The 22,555-nt window shown below is 39.5% G+C and overlaps 1 protein-coding gene across 10 annotated transcripts in view; it reads left to right on the forward strand.

The window, feature by feature from the left end:
* Positions 1-22,555, forward strand: part of agrn (agrin) — a 595,247-nt gene that overhangs the window by 219,753 nt on the left and 352,939 nt on the right. For 8 of the 10 annotated variants that reach the window (XM_062057528.1, XM_062057540.1, XM_062057542.1 and 5 more), the window contains one exon: positions 17,672-17,710. In XM_062057528.1, coding sequence (XP_061913512.1) covers positions 17,672-17,710 — 39 coding nt within the window. Of the gene's footprint in view, positions 1-6,411; positions 8,024-17,671; positions 17,711-22,555 lie in introns of those variants that run through there. The other 2 variants (XM_062057541.1, XM_062057546.1) reach the window with 1 other exon arrangement.

The raw sequence follows: 22,555 nt of genomic DNA on the forward strand, positions 1-22,555 counted from the left end.
GAAATGTCCATTTGACCTTTAGCGTGGGCTAACGCTGTTAGCATCCTGACTCTCCACCGCGCAGGCTAATGCTGTTAGCATCCTGACTCGCCATGATTAGAATTAACGGCTCGCTGAGACCTCGGTCCCCGCAGGGCTTACCTACGCCCAACATGACCTTCACGTCTCAACCGAATGACCCCCTCAAGAAAAAATGGTGCCCTTGAACGCATCACAGTTTTTTTTTGTTTTTTTATGCCTGGCAAGGAATTGAATCATCTGTGAGTGTCTTTTTTCACACACACACACACACACACACACACACACACACACACACACACACACACACACACACACACACACACACACACACACACACACACACACACACACACACACACACACACACACACACACACACGGCGGTACTGACCCATCAGTTCTTGACCTGCACAAATGTCTCAGTCAAGGTTTTTCCTCCTTTAATGCAATTTGCAATTTCAAAGGGGTTTAGAGAGAGAGAGAGAGAGAGAGAGAGAGAGAGAGAGAGAGAGAGAGAGAGAGAGAGAGAGAGAGAGAGAGAGAGAGTGAGTGTGTGTTAACTTCCTTGGTTCAGAGCTGCCATTAAAAATGGATCAAAGCCCCTCGGCTTTGATGTGCAGGGGGGCGGCGGGACGATGAAGAAAAAGAAAGCCAAAGATCCTCTATTTGACAGAAGCACGGACTCTACTATAACCACACTAGTCAAAGATCCTCTACGACAGGGAGTGCTCTGCTGTTTTATAAGACCTTCTGCAAAAAAAAATGCTTGTCAAAGATCCTCTATATGACAGGAGCATTTTTCTGTTTTTAGTGACCGACTTCAGAAAGAGGACTCTCCAGTTTTCAAGGAGTGAGTTACTGGCCAAAAAACAACAACTCACTAGTCAAATATCGTCTATTCTAGATGACGGGAGCGCTATGCTGTTTTTAAGGACTGACTGCGAAAATGCGAGTCAAAGATCCTCTATATGACATGAACACTGCTGTTTTTAAGGACCGACTTCAGAAACAGGACTCAAAGATCCTCTATGTAACAAGAGCAACAACAACACGAGCCGAATATCCTCTATATCAGTGGTCCCCAACCTTTTTGTAGCTGGGGACCGGTCAACGCTTGAAAATTTGTCCCACGGACCGGGGGGAGGGGGGGTGGGGGGGAGGGTGGATTTTTTTTTTTTTCTTTTTTTTTTTCCATAAAGAAATACAATCATGTGTGCTTACGGACTGTATCCCTGCAGACTGTATTGATATATATTGATATATAATGTATATATTGTGTTTTTTATGCTGATTTAATTAAAACCTCTGCTCTATATGACAGAAGCACTTTGCTGTTCTTGGAATCTACAATAACCACACTAGTCAAAGATCCTCTACCACAGGAGTGCTCTGCTGTTTTATAAGACCTTCTGCAAAAAACAAAAATGGTTGTCAAAGATCCTCTATATGACAGGAGCATTTTGCTGTTTTTAGGGACCGACTTCAGAAAGAGGACTCAAAGATCCTCTATGTAACAGGAGCTCTCTTCAGTTTTCAAGGAGTGAGTTACTGGCCAAAAAACAACAACTCACTAGTCAAATGTCGTCTATTCTAGATGACGGGAGCGCTATGCTGTTTTTAAGGACTGACTGCGAAAATGCGAGTCAAAGATCCTCTATATGACATGAACACAGCTGTTTTTAAGGACTGACTTGAGACACAGGACTCAAAGATCCTCTATGGAACAAGAGCACTCTCCTGTTTTTAAGGATCTTTTACAACAACACGAGCCAAAGATCCTCTATGACAGGACCACGTCGCTGTTTTTAATAATCTGCTACTAGAACGTGAATCAAAGATCCTGTAAATGACAGAAACACTGCTGTTTTTAAGGACTTACTGTAAAAAACAACAACACCACACTAATCAAATGACAGGAGTGATCTGCTGTTTTAGAAGACCTTCTGCAAAACGTTAGTCAAAGATCCTCTATATTTCAGAACCACTTTGCTGTTTTTGAGAATTTTCTGAAACAACACCAACCAAAGATCCTCTGTAAAAACAGGAGCATTTTTAGTGTTTTTAAGGACCTATACTGCAACAAACATGTCAAAGATCTTCTATTCCATGACAGGAGCAGCCCAGCAGGAACAAGACATGGAAACAACTTTAACAACTTGTTGAATTAGGTCCTGACGTTGAAACAACACAAACATAACATTGAAACAACACGCTTTTTGACATCGTTTAATCAATGTTGGGTTCTGACGTTGATTTAACATTGAAATGTGGTCATTTCCCAACCAACAAGGTGGATCCAACGTTAGACATCAATTTTGTCTTCATTTACAAATACAACTATTTTGCAACCTTGTTTCAAAGTCACTTTTAAAGGACATGTATGTATTATCAACGTTGTATCAACGTCTGGTGCCTGCTGGGAGTGCACTTAGATGTTTTTACTGCAGAAATGCGCTCGTCAAAGATCATCTATGTGACAAAAAGCTATTATTAAGAACTTACTGTACTGTAACATTTTAGTCCAGAAATATCAATTGTATTGCAGATACACGGAATAAATACCTGCATGGACGCTTTAGTGTGTGTGTGTGTGTGTGTGTGTGTGTGTGTGTGTGTGTGTGTGTGTGTGTGTGTGTGTGTGTGTGTTTACCCTTCTTGAGACATGAAGAAGGAAAAGTATCTTCCATATGAGGAGGTGTGAACAAGTGATGACATAAATCCTGGTCCCAATAACATTGCATCTAATAGAGAATGTCTCATTTGCACCCCTGCTGGTCAAAATGAGGGTGGTACCAAAAAGGAGGGATTTTTCAAATTGACTGTGTGTCGCTTTTAAAAGTGCTCCCCCTCTGGTCAACATATGAAATAACAAGTGTGTTTAAAAATTTGAAGTGCCCCCCTCTGGTCAACATATGAAATAACAAGTGCGTGTAAGAAATTGAAATGCGCCCCCTTTGGCAAAAATTAATTAAAAAAATAAAATAAATATGTATATAGAGACATACTGTAATAAATTGAAGTAAATAATGAAGATTAAAAAACAATTACAAACACAAAATAAAAAAAATAAAAAATAAAAGTAGTCTTTCTCACAATGTGTTGACTTTTTTCTTATAAAATTGGCAACAATTTCTCATATTCTTTCTGTTTCTGTAATGTTGCAATATTTTCTCGTAAAATTATTACTTTTTAATGTAAAATTATGACTTTTTAATGCAAAATGGTGACATTTGATGTATAAAATGCTGACTTTTATCACAATATTGTAATTTTTTTTTGTTGTTCTTGTAAAATAGTGAAGTTTTTTGAGTAAAATTATGACTTTTGTCATTTTGCTGGGTAAAATTCCGATGATTATTATAATATTGCCAACATTTTAAAGTTTTCTTATAAAATTGTGACTTTTGTCGAATAAAATGACGACTCTTGTCATAAAATTGCCAACATTTGGAACTTTTCTTGTAAAACTGCGACTGTTATTGAGTAACAGACCAACTTTTATCATAATATTGCACAAATGTTAAATTTTTCATGTAACATTTTGATTTGCGTTGAGTAAAATGACGACTTTTATTATAACACTGCCAAAATTCTAGGTTTTCCTTGTGAAGGGATTTTTCAAATTGACTGTGTGTCGCTTTTAAAAGTCCTCCCCCTCTGGTCAACATATGAAATAACGAATGTGTTTAAAAATTTAAAGTGCTCCCCCTCTGGTCAACATATGTAATAACAAGTGTGTGTAAGAAATTGAAAGGTGTCCCCTTTGGCCAAAAATTAATTAAAAAAAATAAAATAAATATGTGTATAGAGACATACTGTAATAACTTGAAGTAAATAATGAAGATTAAAAAACAATTACAAACACAAAATAAATAAAAAATAAAAAAACTAACTAAAAGTAGTCTTTTTCTCACAATGTATTGACTTTTTTCTTATGACATTGGCAACAATTTCTCATATTCTTTCTGTTTCTGTAATGTTGCAATATTTTCTCGTAAAATTATTACTTTTTAATGTAATATTTTTACTTTTTAATGCAAAATGGTGACATTTGACATGAAAAATGCTGACTTTTATCACATTATTGCCAATTTTGTTGTTGTTCTTGTAAAACAGTGACATTTTTTAAGTACAATTCCGATGATTATTATAATATGGCCAACTTTTTAAAGTTTTCTTACAAAATTGTGACTTTTGTCGAGTAAAATGACGACTCTTGTCATAAAATTGCCAACATTTTGAACTTTTCTTGTAAAACTGCGACTGTTATTGAGTAACATTCCAACTTTTATCATAATACTGCACACATGTTCAGTTTTTCTTGTAACATTTTTGACTTGCGTTGAGTAAAATGACGACTTTTATTATAATACTGCCATCTTCTATGTTTTTCTTGTGAAATTCCAACTCATTTTTTACAACAAGCTTTTTTTTATACTTGCATAGTATGTGTAGAGGCAGGGATTTGTGTCTCACTTGTCACCTGGGATAGTGGGTGTGGCTACATGTGTGTGTGTGGGTGGGCGGAGTGTGTGTGGGGCTGATTCCTGAATATATAACACCAGCACCTGTCTGTCAATTGTTTGGCTTGTATGGAGAGAGTGTGAACCTGGGTGCCATTACTTCTGTTGACCGCAAAGGGATCGCAAAAGGACCGTAAAGGGACCACAAACCATCTGCATGTAATGCATTGCATTTTTACTCAAAGGGAAAATAAATCACCCTAAAAACAGCAGTAATGATATCATGTTGCATCCTTGGACCCAGTGTGTCAGACAGAGCCCTGCTTTCCACTCTCAGTGACTAATTAGTTTCTGATAGTCACACAACAGCATGTATATATTATTAATGTTGTAAATACACATCTTTATATATTCAGGAAGGGTGGTCCTAAAGAGGAAGGCATTTTTCTCAGGTCTCAAGAAGGTAACAAACAAGAGTGTGTGTGTGTGTGTGTGTGTGTGTGTGTGTGTGTGTGTGTGTGTGTGTGTGTGTGTGTGTGTGTGTGTGTGTGTGTGTGTGTGTGTGTGTGTGTGTGTGTGTGTGTGTGATGACGCGATGAAGATGGAGGCAGCGCAGGAGAAGAGGGAGAGGAAGATGAGAGGAATGATAAATAATGGATGCTTCATGCCTGCTGTGCTACACACAAGATGACCTCATTATCTGTTTGGCAGAGACGATGAAGAGGTTGAAATATTCAGGATGTGATCTACTAGTACTTTCACTCTCGTTAGTCCTATTAAAGTACGAATATTGATCATTGTCATGGGGGAAATTGCACTTCCTCACTCCAGCCAGCAGGAGCGCTGTGGTTCACACAGACTTCCTGGTGTTGAAACAGGAGTTAAGAACCACCGGAGTGTAGAAACGATACGGAACAATTTATTGATGCAATTTAGTTAACAGCACTAATTAGCGTTGAAAGTACTTTACTGTACGCTGAGCCGTTTCCTATATTTAAATACATAAGTCAAAGAATAATAATCCTACTTTTGGATTTATGGGAAATTATCACGTTTTGAAAGTAAAATATGGTTTTTAACAAACTAAACTGGAGTCTGTTGCATATTTATTTATATATTTTATATTGATATAATGGATTTATAATTCATATAATTGGATATGAAGGATTCCGTGACGACCTCATTAAGGTTGTGTAATCAATCAGAAATATCAAGCAGCTAAAATGCACCATACATGGCAAAGTATGGAGAGAGAGTTTTTCCCACCATGCATTGCAGTGTAATGTTGAATTATGTGTTGTGTTTGGACATTGCTTTAAGGTTGCGTTATGTGTGTTGACTTTCTGCGTTGGTTCATTTGCGCCATGAGTGGGAAAGGTTGTTTGGGTTGGGTCATGCAAGTAAATGCTGTGTTGCGCACACTTCAAAGTACAATTTATGGTCATTGGCCGGATTTTCTCAGGTTGTCCACAAGGTGGTGACACCAGATATTTAAAATGACGCTGGAGGCCCACCTTTTTAACCTTGTGACGCAAAGGGCCAAACTGAAGACTCTGGTTTACGTCAAACATCTTTTTGTGATGCTAACCGGTGGACAGACGATCGGTCACAGCTCAGACTTCGGACTCATTTTCACGCCTGTTGCCGACACGGGATGTCCGAAACATGTTTGCTTTTTGTGCTGGTTTTCCCTTCATGGATTGGACCCACAGACCAAGGACTCGGTTGACATCTCCCAGAGACCTCGACCCGGTCTTTTGTTCCTGCGCTCCACCGCTGCCCTCCCTTTGACTCGTTCTATTCTCTCGCTTTGTTTTTATTTAATTCTTTGCCTGCGACCCCTCCTCCCTTCCCTGCCTTTTGTTAAGACAGCCCCCCACCCTCTCTGTCTCTCTCTCTCTCTCTCTCTCTCTCGCTCGCTCGTTATCACGGTCCTGCCGGCTGCAGACTGAGCGCTCAGGAGGAGCGTGTTTGTGGAAGCAGCAACACGCCGCTCTTGTCTTTCCACCGGAACAAAATTGACTCCGCAGAGTGGCTTAAAAAAAAAAATACAATTGTAACCCTAACCCTACTTGGCACTCCGCCATCTGTGGACCGACTGAGGGTGTCTGCAACCCGTCTGCAAGAACCCGCTACCGGGGGATTAAGCGCTGAATGTGAGGATGTACCACGGACGAAGCGCTCTACCAGACCACCCTAAGGACCGGATTCTCAGGGAGTTTCTATTTCCCGGTAATCAGGGCGGATTTTTAGTCCGAGTGGAGCCCCGTCAACCTTCCCCGGTCTCGGAGCTACTCTGACAGGTCAGGTCAACTTTCCTCATCTCTTCTTCAGACCGAAGAAGGTGTTTGCCGGTTCCAGGTTCCAGACGGATATGTGGACCAGCTTGTCCACGGGATACCAAAAAAAAGCAGCTGTGTCGAGTTAGGACTTGGTTGGGGGAGAGGAAAGGGAAATATTTGTGGAGGGAGCCCCAGACCTTGGAGTTTGGATGGAGGGAATCCCTGGACCGACCGTCTAGTTAGCAATCAGGGTCACCACCAGGTTCTCTGTGGGAGTTTTCCATGTGGATATCAGACTGAAAGACCTTTTTAATCCCTGGACCGACCGCCTAGTTGGCAATCAGGGTCACCAGCAGAGTTTTCCATGTGGATATCTGACTGAAAGACCTTTTTAATCCCTGGACCGACCGCCTCGTTGGCAATCAGGGTCACCAGCAGAGTTTTCCATGTGGATATCTGACTGAAAGACCTTTTTAATCGCTGGACCGACCGCTCCGTTAGCAATCAGGGTCGCCGCCATGTTCTCTGTGGGAGTTTTCCATGTGGATATCTGACTGAAAGACTTTTTTAATCCCTGGACCGACCGCCTCGTTGGCAATCAGGGTCACCAGCAGAGTTTTCCATGTGGATATCTGACTGAAATACCTTTTTAATCGCTGGACCGCCCGCCTCGTTGGCAATCAGGGTCACCGCCAGAGTTTTCCGTGTGGATATCTGACTGAAAGACCTTTTTACAGGGGGTGCCACTCCCGGCCTTGGTATTCATCCTAAGTATCGACAAGAAACGCTCATAAAGGATTGATCAGCAGGATGGAGGTGGTATGGACAGGTGGTGGGCCGTAGGAGTCCAACATGTCCCACCCTGTCCGTCCCACCTGTCGCCTGGACCCGCACCAAAGTTTGCCCGCTGGAAGTCCCCGCGGCCAAAAGCCGGAATAAGCACCCGCTTTTTGACCCGTTCTTCATTCTTTGCCACCGAAACCGCCGTCATTTTCTCCAGCGGGTCCTTGGGCGCCTCGCGACGCCCGCCGCGCCCCATCGTCCCCTCCGCCGCCGCCCTGGGGGGACGGGGGTCCATGGATTGGACCATGGGTGGCGGGTGCCGCTATCCGTCGCCTACGATGCCCGAGCGGGAGCGGCGCTACCACCACAAGGTATCTCTGGTGGTGCGCTACTTCATGATCCCCTGCAACATCTGCCTGATCCTGCTGGCCACGTCCACCCTGGGCTTTGCTGTGCTCCTCTTCCTCAACAACTGTAGGTTCCACCCCTTTGCCAATATCGTACTGTAATCAATCACCCATATCAGGCAGCTCAAATGTGCCAATCACGCACTTTTGAATTTTTCCCATCATGTACTGTAGTGGATTTAAATGGGTGTCATTTTGAATTATGTGTTGTGTTTGGATTTTTTTTTCTTTTTATAACATCCACAAATTTCAGTGAGCAGGTTGTGTCACGTGGGACCATGTGTGTTGACTTTTTGTGTTGGTTGCATTTTTTTTTTCTGCGCCATGACTAGGGAAGGTTGTTTGGATTGGGTCATATAAGTTAATGCTGTGCAATCTATTGGGATAGGCGCTACCCCGAAAGGGACGAGCGGTAGAAAATGAATGACATGATTAACTCACAAGGTCCACAAGATTACGTCTCGCGGGTCCAAACTGAAGGCGCTAACTAGCCCGTAGTTTGGACACCCATGCTGTACATCAAGGGTGCCAAAACCTTGGTACTTTTCGGTACAATATACAGATTTTTTTTTCAAACGACTACAAAATACAATTTCAGTAGAAATTGTGTGTGAATGCTGAAGAGCCAAAGTCGGACTGAAATGCTAATAGTTAGTATGCTGGCCAATTAGTGTCAAGTAACAAAAATATAAGCAAAAATTAGCTTAAAAAAAAAAAAAAGCTAGCATGCTATTAGCATGATGTTAACATGCTAACCATAGTCAGTTTACAGTTAGCGTTAGTGAAATACCAAAATATATGACACTTGGATGTACACATGCAAAATTAGCCCCCAAAAAGCTAGCATTAATAGGCTAAAAATGTTAACTGTAGCATGTATCAAGTACCAAAATATATTACTCTTCGATGTATACCTGAAAAATGTTTTTTAAAATGATAACATGCTAATATTAGCATGCATCAAGTTCCAAAATATGACTAAAGATAGCTGAAAAAAACTACTAATGTTAGCATGCTAACAGGTAGCATTCGTCAAATAACAAAATATTAGACACAGAGTTGTACACCTGCAAATTATTTTGAAAAAAAGCTAGCATGCTAATGTTAGCATGTTAAAAATGCTAACTGCAGCATGTGTCAAGTACCAAAATATATTACTCTCCGATATATACTTGAAAAAATTGTGTAAAAAGTTAGCATGCTAACAGCATTGTGTTAAGATGCTAACAAGAGCCAGCTTACAGTTAGCATTAGTGAAGTACCAACATTTATGAAACTGGGCTATACACCTGCAAAATTAGCTAAAAAAAAAAAAAAAAAAAGCTAGCATGCTCATGTTAATAGGCTAAAATGCTAACTGTAGCATGCGCCAAGTACCAAAGTATGTTACTCTCTGATGCATCCTTGAAAAATGTGTTTAACAATGTTAGCATTCTCACATTAGCATGTATCAAGTTCCAAAATATGACTCTGGTGTATACCTATGAAGTTAGCTAAAAAAAAAAGCTAGCCTACTATTATTAGCATGCTTACATGTAGAATTCGTCAAGTAACAAAATATTAGACGCTTAGTTGAATACCTGCAAAATGTTTAAAAAGCTAGCATATTATTGTTAGCATGTTAAAAGGCTAACTATAGCATCCGCCAAGAACCAAACCCTGCATACTTGAAAATTTTGTTTCAAAAGTTAGCATGCTAGCATTAGCATGCTAAAATGTAGCACCCGTCAAATGAGAAAATATTAGACGCTGAGTTGTACACGTGCAAAATAAATAAAAAAAGCTAACATAATAAAAATGCCAACTGTAGCATTCGTCAAGTTCTCTGCGATGTATACCTGAATTATTATTTTTTTAAGTTAGCATGCTAATATTAGCATGCACACTGGAGTATACACCTGCAAAATTAGCTGTAAAAAAAAAAAGCTAGCATGCTTATGTTAATTGGCTAAAATGTTAACTGTAGCATTGTGCCAAGTACTAAAGTATGTTACTCTCTGATGCATCCTTGAAAAATGTTTAACAATGTTAGCATGCTAATGTAAGCATGCATCAAGTTCCAAAGTATGACTCTTGTGTATACCTATAAAGTTAGCTAAAAAAAAAAAAAAGCTAGCCTACTAACGTCAGCATGCTTACATGTAGAATTTGTCAAGTAACAAAATATTACACGCTGAGTTGTATGATTGCAAAATAAAAAAAAGATAGCATGTTACAGTTAGCATGTTAAAATGTTAACCATAACATCCACTAGGAACCAAAGTATGCATACTTGAAAATGTTGTTTAAAAAGTTAGCATGCTACCATTAGCATGCTAAAATCTAGCACCCGTCAAATAAGAAAATATTAGACGCTGAGTTGTACACCTGCAAAATTAAAGCTAACATGCTAAAAATGCCAACTGTAGCATGTGTCAAGTTCCAACATATATTACTCTGCGATGTATACCTGAAATATATATTTTTTTTAAAGTTAGCATGCTAACATTAGCATGCATCAAGTAGGTAGGTATTTATTGTCATTGCACAAGTACAAGGGAACTTTGTTTTTAGCACAAAGCCGTTCAAGATGAGACAAACAAACAGTGTGCAGGGTTACAGAACAGGAACGCTGATGGGTCGCCACAAGGCGCCCCGTAAAAGATGGGAAAAAGGTCAACGCTGGGGGAGGATGAGTAAAAAAACACAATCTAGACTGGGCTCCTAAGGGGGTCCAGTCTGGAGTGGGAAAAAACCTCCATAGCAAAGCACAAATACATATTACAACATACATCTCCAGACTTGCAACAGAGGGGAGGGAGTGGGGGCTATGGTGGCAGGCTGCAGCTCTTCAGGCGCTGCCCAGCCGTTCATCACCCCTAAGGGATTCGCGTCAAGGGCGTTGGATGGGGGGGGTGGGGTATAGGTGTGTGTATTAAGTTAGCTTGCCGACTAACTTTAGCATGCTAACATGTAGCATTCGTCAAATGTAGCTTTAATGCTAATGAGCTGTTTGTTTCCAGGAAGTATACTTTTTACATGAACATGGTGCAATTATTATTTCAAGATATGTAGTGAAGCCTGCATACAAGGGGGCGGAACTCATCTGGGTCAGAGGCTAGGGCGCATTGTGTAGCGAGAGGCTTTGTAACATTTATGGTATTAGCGCGGCCAGACGCCATCTATCTGCAACGCTCACGTCTCCAATGACCTTTTGGGGGGGAGAAGGTGTCGCAAAACAAGAAAATGTGGAGTTGAGTAATGGATGAAGTCAGGACTGTGTGTGTGTGTGTGTGTGTGTGTTTCTACCCTTCTTGAGACATGAAGAAGGAAAAGTATCTTCCATATGAGGAGGTGTGAACAAGTGATGACATAAATCATGGTCCCAATAACATTGCATCTAATAGAGAATGTCTCATTTGCACCCCTGCTGGTCAAAATGAGGGTGGTCCCAAAAAGGAGGGATTTTTCAAATTGACTGTGAAAGTGCTCCCCCTCTGGCCAACATATGAAATAACAAGTGTGTGTAAGGAATTGAAATGCGCCCCCTTTGGCCTAAATTAATTTAAGAAATAAAATAAATACGTATATAGAGACATACTGTAATAACTTGAAGTAAATAATGAAGATGAAAAAACAAAAAATTCAAAAAAATAAATAAATTAACAGTATTTTTTTCACAATGTGTTTTTCTTATAAAATTGGCAACAATTTCTCATATTCTTTCCGTTTCTGTAATGTTGCAATATTTTCTCGTAAAATTATTACTTTTTTATGTAAAAGTAGTACTTTTTAATGCAAAATGATGACATTTATCATAAAAAATTCTGAGTTTTATCACAATATTGCCATTTTTTTTGTTGTTCTTGTAAAACAGTGACATTTTTTGAGTTAAAATGATGACTTTTGTCATAATTTTGCCAAGTAAATTTCTGATGATTATTATAATATTGCCAACATTTTAAAGTTTTCTTGCAAAATTATGACTTTTGTCGAGTAAAATTACGACTCTTTTCATAAAATTGCCAACATTTTAAGCTTTTCTTGTAAAATTGTGGCTGTTATTGAGTAACATTCCAACTTTTATCATAATATTGCAGAAATGTTCAGTTTTTCTTGTAAAATTTTGACTTACGTTGAGTAAAATTACGACTTTTATTATAATACTACGAAGTTTTTCTTGTGAAATTCCAACTCATTTTTCACAACAAGCTTTTTTATATTTACATAGTATGTATATATTATTAATGTTGTAAATACACTTCTTTATATATCTAGAAAGGCTGGTCCTAAAGAGGGAGGCATTTTTCTCAGGTCTCAAGAAGGTAATGAATACAAGAGTGTGTGTGTGTGTGTGTGTGTGTGTGTGTGTGTGTGTGTGTGTGTGTGTGTGTGTGTGTGTGTTTGACTTCACGCACACACACACACACACACGCACACACACACACACACACACACACACACACACACACACACACACACACACACACACACACACACACACACACACACACACACACACACACACACACACACACACATATTACAGGTGACACGGCTAAATGTGGCCTGTTCCAAAGGTATTGATCTCTTCCAGATATTGGCTGAATGACACGCCTCCAAGGTCACATGTTTAGAAAAAAAACATTTTTTTCCACCAAACGTTTTCTGACCTCTGCCAGGAATGAAGTTTTGTTTGTGTTTTCACAGACTTTGGATTTGTTATTTCCAAAGGTTTTGTTCCTTCCAATCATGCAAGCCTTTTAATTGTATTATTATTAATGATCTATTAAAAATAATCATTTCATATTAATTTTCTTTCTTGAATTTATTTCAAACACAACAAACCAAAAAAATCTACACAAAATAAACAAAATAGCAATACAATATTGTCTTCTGAAGGAACACAAATAATAATATTATTATTATTGGTAATAATAATTACATTTATATTGATATTAATAATAATAATAATAATAATAATAATAATAATAATAATAATAATAATAATAATAATAATAATAATAATGTTATATCTATTACATTTTATAATTTTTTTTCCAAACAAAACAAAACAAAAAAATCTACCAAAAAAAAAAAAAAAAAGCATTACAATATTTTCATCTGAAGGAACACAATAACATAAATATTATTGGTAATAATAATTACATTTATATTGATAATGATATTGCTTATTATTATTATAAATAATAATAATAATAATAATATAATAATAATAATACCTGGGATTTATATAGCGCTTTTCTAAGTACCCAAAGTCGCTTTACATGTTTTTCTGAACCCATCAATCATTCACACTTTCATCCATCCATCCATTTTCTACCGCTTATTCCCTTTGGGGTCGCGGGGGTTGCTGGAGCCTATCTCAGCTACAATCGGGCGGAAGGCGGGGTATCATTCACACCTATAATAATATAATAATTTTATTTATTACATTTTACAATTGTTTTCCAAACAAACCAAACAATCTACACAATTAGGCAATACAATATTGTCATCTGAAGGAACACAACTAATAACATAAATATTATTGATAATCATAATTATATTTATATTGATAGTTTTATATTTCTTTAATTTCATTATATTTATTTTGAACACAACAAACCAAAAACTTACACAAATTAAACACAATAGCAATACAATATTGGCATCTGAAGGAACACAACTAATAACATAATTATTACTGGTAATAATAGTTATATTGATAATAATAATACTTATTAATATTATAAATAAAAATAATAATCTTATATTTATTATATTTTATAAATTTTTCCCGAACAAAACAAACAAAAAAATCTACACAATTCAAACAAATAAGCAATACAATATTGTCATCTGAAGGAACACAATTAATAACATAAGTATTTTTATATTAATAATCATATTGATATTAATAACAAAACATTTATATCCATTTAATTTCATTAATTTATTTCAAACAACAAACCAACATATCTAAACAAATCAAACGAAAATAGCAATCCGATATTGTCATCTGAAGGAACAATAATAATAATAATAATAATAATAATAATAATAATAATAATGGATTAGATTTTATATCGCGCTTTTCTATTATTAGATACTCAAAGCGCTCACAGAGAAGTGTGAACCCATCATTCATTTACACCTGGTGGTGGTAAGCTACATTTGTAGCCACAGCTGCCCTGGGGTAGACTGACAGAAGCGAGGCTGCCAGTTTGCGCCTACGGCCCCTCCGACCACCACCTATCATTCATTCACCAGTGTGAGCGGCACCGGGAACAAGGGTGAAGTGTCCTGCCCAAGGACACAACGGCAGCGATTTCGATGTCAAGAGGCGGGGAGCGAACCTGCAACCCTCAGGTTTCTGGCACGGCAGCTCTACCCACTACGCCATACCGCCCCTATAATATATATATAATTATTATAATTATAATAATATTATAATTATTAATAATAATACTAACAATATAGTTATTATTGGGATTAATTATACTAATAAAAATAACAATATTTGTATATTTGATTACATGAAATAAGCAGGGTCGTCCATGATAACCTTGCTTGGATGGCAACATATGTTGCTCCAAAAGCTGTGTGTACCTTTCAGCATTAATGGTGCCTTCACAGATGTGTAAGTTACCCATGTCTTGGGCACTAATACACCCCCATACCATCACAGATGCTGGCTTTTACACTTTGCACCTAGAACAGTCCGGATGGTTCTTTTCCTCTTTGGTCCGGAGGACACGACGTCCACAGTTTCCAAAAACAATTTAAATGTGGACTCGTCAGACCACAGAACACTTTTCCACTTTGCATCAGTCCATCTCAGATGAGCTCGGGCCCAGCGAAGCGTTTCTGGGTGTTGTTGATAAATGGCTTTGGCTTTGCATAGTAGAGTTTTAATTTGCACATACAGATCTAGCGACCAACTGTAGTTACTGACAGTGGTTTTCTGAAGTGTTCCTGAGCCCATGCGGTGATATCCTTTACACACTGATGTCGCTTTTTGATGATATTATGGACCTTACCCAATCATGGCACCCACCTGTTCCCAACTACCCTGTTCACCTCTGGGATGTTCCAAATAAGTCTTTGATGAGCATTCCTCAACTTTCTCAGTCTTTTTTGCCACTTGTGCCAGCTATTTTTAAACATGTCGCAGGCATCAAATTCCAAATGAGCTAATATTTGGCAAAAAATAACAAAGTTTCTCAGTGTGAACATGAAATATCTTGTCTTTGCAGTCTATTCAATTGAATATAAGTTGAAAAGGATTTGCAAATCATTGTATTCTTTTTTTATTTACCATTTACACAACGTGACAACGTCACTGCTTTTGGCTTTTGTACATTAATTAATTTCAAACACAACAAACCCAAAAATCTACACAATTTAAACAAACATAGCAATACATTATTGTCATCTAAAGGAACAATGATATTAATATAACTATAATAATAAATATAATAATAGTTATTATTGGGATTATATATATATATATATATATATATATATATATATATATATATATATATATATATATATATATATATATATATATATATATATATATATATATATATATATATATATATATATATATATATATATTAGGGCTGTGAATCTTTGGGTGTCCCACGACCACGATTCGATTCAATATCGATTCTTGGGGTCACGATTCGATTCAAAATAGATTTTATTTCAATTCAACACGATTCTCGATTCTAAAACGATTTTTTTCCCGATTCAAAACGATTCTCTATTCATTCAATACATAGGATTTCAGCAGGATCTACCCCAGTCTGCTGACATGCAAGCAGAGTAGTAGATTTTTGTAAAAAGCTTTTATAATTGTAAAGGACAATGTTTTATCAACTGATTGCAATAATGTAAATTTGTAGAAGTGTATTTACAACATTAATAATATATACATACTATGTAAATATAAAACTATTAAATGAACCAAAAATATGACTTATTTTATCTTTGTGAAAATATTGGACACAGTGTGTTGTCAAGCTTATGAGATGCGATGCAAGTGTAAGCCACTGTGACAATATTGTTCTTTTTTTTTATTTTTTATAAATGTCTAATGATGTCAATGAGGGATTTTTAATCGCTGCTATGTTGAAATTGTAACTAATATTGATACTGTTGTTGATAATATTCATTTTTGTTTCACTACTTTTGATTTGTGTCTCCTCTCAATTGCTCTGTTTATTGCAGTTCCGAGGGTTGCTGGGTCGGGTTTGGTTTTGGAATTGGATTGCATTGTTATGGTATTGCTGTGTATTGTTTTGTTGGATTGATTAATTTAAAAAAATAAAATAATAATTAAAAAATAATAACAAATACATTTTAAAAATCGATTTTTAAAAAATGAGAATCGATTCTGAATCGCACAACGTGAGAATCGCGATTCGAATTCGAATCGATTTATTCCCACACCCCTAATATATATATATATATATATATATATATATATATACATATATATATATATATATATATATATATATATATATATATATATATATATATATATATATATATATATATATATATGTATATATATATATATATATATATATATATATATATATATATATATATATATATATATATATATATATATATATATATATATATGTATGTACTCATAATAATAACAATAATTGTATATTTAATTACAATCTTTTTTTTCAGACACAACAAACCAAAAAATCTACACAAATTAAACAAAAACAGCAATAAAATAGTGATAGAATCATACAGGTATGATGTTGTTGTTGACAAGTACTAATTATTCAATTTATAATTTAGTTTTTGCGATGAGGTGGCGACTTGTCCAGGGTGTACCCTGCCTTCCGCCCGATTGTAGCTGAGATAGGCTCCAGCGCCCCCCGCGACACCGAAGGGAATAAGCGGTAGAAAATGGATGGATGGATAATTTAGTTTTTTTTGTTATAATGATCATTATTTAGTACTTGATTTGTTCTCATGTATTATTGATACATTATTGTTGTTACTCCATCCATCCATTTTTTACCGCTTGTCCCTTTTTTGGGGTCACGGGGGGTTGCTGGGTCTTATCTCAGCTACAATCGGGCGGAAGGCGGGGTACACCCTGGACAAGTCGCCACCTCATCACAGGGCCAACACAGATAGACAGACAACATTCACACTCACATTCACACACTAGGGCCAATTTAGTGTTGCCAATCAACGTATCCCCAGGTGCATGTCTTTGGAGGTGGGAGGAAGCCGGAGTACCCGGAGGGAACCCACGCAGACACGGGGAGAACATGCAAACTCCACACAGAAAGATCCCGAGCCCGGGATTGAACCCAGGACTACTCAGGACCTTCGTATTGTGAGGCAGACGCACTAACCCCTCTTCCACCGTGCTGCTGCTGTTACTGTTATTATTAAATAATGAATGAATTATTGTCCATGGGCGCCAGAACCAAAGTTGTAATGGTCGTCAGGAGCAAACTGCTGAGTCAGCATTGAGTGCGCGCTGATAGTTAACAACCTTATGACCGCAGTTGCGTTCAGGGCTTTGCCGGGAATACTTCCCATGCAGATACATCGTGTGATGGTCATTCCAATCAGCAGGTTGCCTACAGCCACAGCTTAATTATTTAGAAGCCCTGTCAGCTATTTGCTTTTGGTCACTTTGTCAAAGTAAAGTCCTGTTTTTCTTTTGTGTGTCTTTCAGACAAACCTCCTCACTTCACGCCCCAGCAGCCTCCCGACGGTAAGTCCTGGTACTTGGCCCTCAAAGTGTCATGAATATTCATGAGCTGTTGCACTGTGTTGGTTGGATGCATTGGTTGGATGTATTGCTTTGCTGGATGTGGAGGTGATGGATGGTGCTGCTGCTTGCACGCTGGAGGCCTCAAGGCCGCCAAACGTGTGCAGGAAATGTTTGTGATGCTGCAGACACACTTTCTCTCTCTGCTGCCCCCTGTAGACCACTTTCTGCACTTTTCTTTGTGTCACATGACTTTTTACTCACTGAAGGTAAACATTTGTCCAAGCGTGTTTGTTGTTACTGTTCTGACAAGCACACCGTCTCATGCCAGCTACTCGCTGTCGATCTTTGGGCACCGAATGATTCGATTCCAATTCCTGGTGGGGGGAGATTTTGTTCCAAATCGATTCAACACGATTCTCGCAATGTATTATTTGGTTTAAAGGCCTACTGAAACCCACTACTACCGACCACGCAGTCTGATAGTTTATATATCAATGATGAAATCTTAACATTGCAACACCTGCCAATACGGCCGGGTTAACTTATAAAGTGCAATTTAAAATTTCCCGTCAAACTTCCGGCTGAAAACGTTTCGATATGATGATGTTTGCGCGTGACGTCAACAGTGGAAGCGGAAGTATTCGGAGCCCATTGGATCCAATCCAAAAAGCTCTGTTTTCATTTCAAAATTCCACAGTATTCTGGACATCTGTGTTGGTGAATCTTTTGCAATTTGTTTAATGAACAATGGAGACTGCAAAGAAGAAAGCTGTAGGTGCGATCGGTGTATTAGCGGCGGACTACAGTAACACAACCAGGAGTACTATGAGGATAGCAGACGCGCTAGCCGAACGACCTCACCTTGACTTCCTCCGTTTCCGGGCCGCCAACCGCATCGGTGATCGGGTGAAGTCCTTCGTCGTACCGTCGATCGCTGGAACGCAGGTGAGCACAGGTCGTGATGAGCAGATGAGAGCTGGCGTAGGTGCAGAGCTAATGTTTTTAGCATAGCTCTGTCGAGGTTACGTAGCTAAGTTAGCTTCAACGGTGTCGTTAGCAACAGCCTTATTAAGCTTCGCCAAGCTGGAAAGCATTAACCGTTTATTTACATGTCCAGAGTTTGGTAGTATTGTTGATCTTCTGTCTATCCTTCCAGTCAGGGACTTATTTGTTTTGTTTGTATATGCAGTAAAGCCCGATGCTATCACGTTAGCTCAGTAACTAAAGAGCTTCACCGATGTATTGTCGTGGAGATAAAAGTCACTGTGAATGTCCATTTCGCGTTCTCGACTCGCATTTTCAAGAGGATATAGTATCCAAGGTGGTTTAAAATACATATCCGTGACCCACAATAGAAAAAGGAGAGAGTGTGGAATCCAATGAACCCTTGTACCTAAGTTACGGTCAGAGCAAAAAAAGATACGTTCTGCACTGCACGCTAGTCCATCACTTTCACGTTACTCATCCACAAATCTTTCATCCTCGCTCAAATTAATGGGGTAATCGTCGCTTTCTCTGTCCGAATTTCTCTCGCTGCTGGTGTAAACAATAGGAAAATATGAGCAGTCCTTCCTCCGGTGTCGTCATGCTACTTCCGGTAGGGGCAAGGCTTTTTTTTATCAGAGACCAAAAGTTGCGAACTTTATCGTCGTTGTTCTCTACTAAATCCTTTCAGCAAAAATATGGCAATATCGCGAAATGATCAAGTATGACACATAGAATGGATCTGCTATCCCCGTTTAAATAAAAAAATGTAATTTCAGTAGGCCTTTAATAATTATAATGAAACTTTCTTGAAAACAGTGTACAGGTTAGAAAAGCACCTTTTGATATATATATATATATATATATATATATATATATATATATATATATATATATATATATATATATATATATATATATTAGGTCAGGAAAAAATACAGAGGCTATTTCATCCCTACAAGCCTGTTTCACAGGTTTGTCTGCTCTTCAGGGGATTTTTGGTCAAATCAAAAACATTTGGTAAAAAAAAATCCCCTGAAGAGCAAAGGAACTTGCAAAACAGTTTAAACTGTAAACTGTTATAACTTACCCCCCATTTATTCAATTCCTACCTCTGGAAGAACTTTGAACATGTCACGAGGGAGGTGCTGGACATTGAGTCCGAGTGGACCATGTTCCGCACCTCTATTGTCGAGGCGGCTGATTGGAGCTGTGGCTGCAAGGTAGTTGGTGCCTGTCGTGGCGGTAATCCTAGAACCCGTTGGTGGACACCAGCGGTGTGGGATGCCGTCAAGCTGAAGAAAGAGTCTTATCGGGTCCTTTTGGCTCATGGGACTCCGGAGGCAGCGGACAGGTACCGACAGGTCAAGCGGTGTGCGGCTTCAGCGGTCGCGGAAGCAAAAACTCGGACATGGGAGGAGTTCGGGGAAGCCATGGAAAACGACTTCCGGACGGCTTCGAAGCAATTCTGGACCACCATCCGCCGCCTCAGGAAGGGGAAGCAGTGCACTATCAACACCGTGTATGGTGAGGATGGTGTTCTGCTGACCTCGACTGCGGATGTTGTGGATCGGTGGAGGGAATACTTCGAAGACCTCCTCAATCCCACCAACACGTCTTCCTATGAGGAAGCAGTGCCTGGGGAATCTGTGGTGGGCTCTCCTATTTCTGGGGCTGAGGTTGCTGAGGTAGCTAAAAAGCTCCTCGGTGGCAAGGCCCCGGGGGTGGATGAGATCCGCCCGGAGTTCCTTAAGGCTCTGGATGCTGTGGGGCTGTCTTGGTTGACAAGACTCTGCAGCATCGCATGGACATCGGGGGCGGTACCTCTGGATTGGCAGACCGGGGTGGTGGTTCCTCTCTTTAAGAAGGGGAACCGGAGGGTGTGTTCTAACTATCGTGGGATCACACTCCTCAGCCTTCCCGGTAAGGTCTATTCAGGTGTACTGGAGAGGAGGCTACGCCGGATAGTCGAACCTCGGATTCAGGAGGAACAGTGTGGTTTTCGTCCTGGTCGTGGAACTGTGGACCAGCTCTATACTCTCGGCAGGGTCCTTGAGGGTGCATGGGAGTTTGCCCAACCAGTCTACATGTGCTTTGTGGACTTGGAGAAGGCATTCGACCGTGTCCCTCGGGAAGTCCTGTGGGGGGTGCTCAGAGAGTATGGGGTATTGGACTGTCTGATTGTGGCGGTCCGCTCCCTGTACGATCAGTGTCAGAGCTTGGTCCGCATTGCCGGCAGTAAGTCGGACACGTTTCCAGTGAGGGTTGGACTCCGCCAAGGCTGCCCTTTGTCACCGATTCTGTTCATAACTTTTATGGACAGAATTCCTAGGCGCAGTCAAGGCGTTGAGGGGATTCGGTTTGGTGGCTGCAGGATTTGGTCTCTGCTTTTTGCAGATGATGTGGTCCTGATGGCTTCATCTGGCCAGGATCTTAAGCTCTCACTGGATCGGTTCGCAGCCAAGTGTGAAGCGACTGGGATGAGAATCAGCACCTCCAAGTCCCAGTCCATGGTTCTCGCCCGGAAAAGGGTGGAGTGCCATCTCCGGGTTGCGGAGGAGACCCTGCCCCAAGTGGAGGAGTTCAAGTACCTCGGAGTCTTGTTCACGAGTGAGGGAAGAGTGGATCGGGAGATCTGGTCAGGATGCCACCCGAACGCCTCCCTAGGGAGGTGTTTAGGGCACGTCCAACCGTTAGGAGGTTCACGGGGAAGACCCAGGACACGTTGGGAAGATTATGTCTCCCGGCTGGCCTTGGAACGCCTCGGGATCCCCCGAGAAGAGCTGGACGAAGTGGCTGGGGAGAGGAAAGTCTGGGCTTTCCTTCTTAAGCTGCTGCCCCCGCGACCCAACCTCGGATAAGCGGAAGAAGATGGATGGATGGATATTTTTTTTAACCTTTTTTAATATTTGTATGTGTATATATATATATATATATATATATATATAAACCATTTTTTTATATATATATATATATATACAGTATATACATATATATATATGAACAGGAAAAGCGGTAGAAAAATGGATGGATGGATTGATATATATATAATTTTTTTTTTTTTTTCTTCCCTTTTTTAATCGTTCTGTTTGTATCTATTATCCAAAGTGGCATCATTAATAACTGGCGGGAGGACCAGTTCCATGAATTTGGCAAAACATGTCTGCCTTGTGCTTTGTCTTGCCTTCATGCACGAGGGAGCGTCATTTAGGTTTTACATTTGTGGATTATTTTGAGACATTCAGTTTGTATCCATTTTCCACAGTGGCATCATTAACAACTGGTGGGAGAAGCAATTACAATATTCTATGATGGTCTTCAAAAGAAGCCAGAGGGACGGTCGCCATAGAAACCGGCCTCAGACGTCCCAACTTTTGGCCCAACAATAAAGTGTTTATAGGTGCATCGTCCCCGCGCGGGATGGCCGTTTGTTTGTGCACAAGTCAAGTGTTTAAAAGCGGCTTAATTACCTTTCCAATACTTCTGCAGGCTTTCCATTAGCCGCCATGTTTTTTTAATATCCAGGGAAACAAAAGGAGCCAGTCTCCAATCGCTGGATGCAAGCTTGTCCAGCGGGACGCGCTTTTTCTGCGGCTCATTTAACGGCGGGGAGATTAGTGAGACAATTACAGAGTCAGACACTTTCTTTTGGAGCTTTAGTGTGTTTAGAAGATGCTCCCGAGCGGCTGATAGGGGCCAAAGTAACAAGGCCATTAGTCAAATGTTCGCCCGCTGAATGTGTCCTCAGACCGCGAGGACCCGTCACCCACTGGTCCATATTTACTCCAAGTCCAGGATTGTTTGCTCTCCTGCAAATTACAATTTGGGGACAAATTACTGGTGGGATGCCCCGCCCCCTTC

Source organism: Entelurus aequoreus, linkage group LG01 (genome assembly GCF_033978785.1).
Source record: "Entelurus aequoreus isolate RoL-2023_Sb linkage group LG01, RoL_Eaeq_v1.1, whole genome shotgun sequence".
Classification (NCBI taxonomy): Eukaryota; Metazoa; Chordata; class Actinopteri; order Syngnathiformes; family Syngnathidae; genus Entelurus; species Entelurus aequoreus.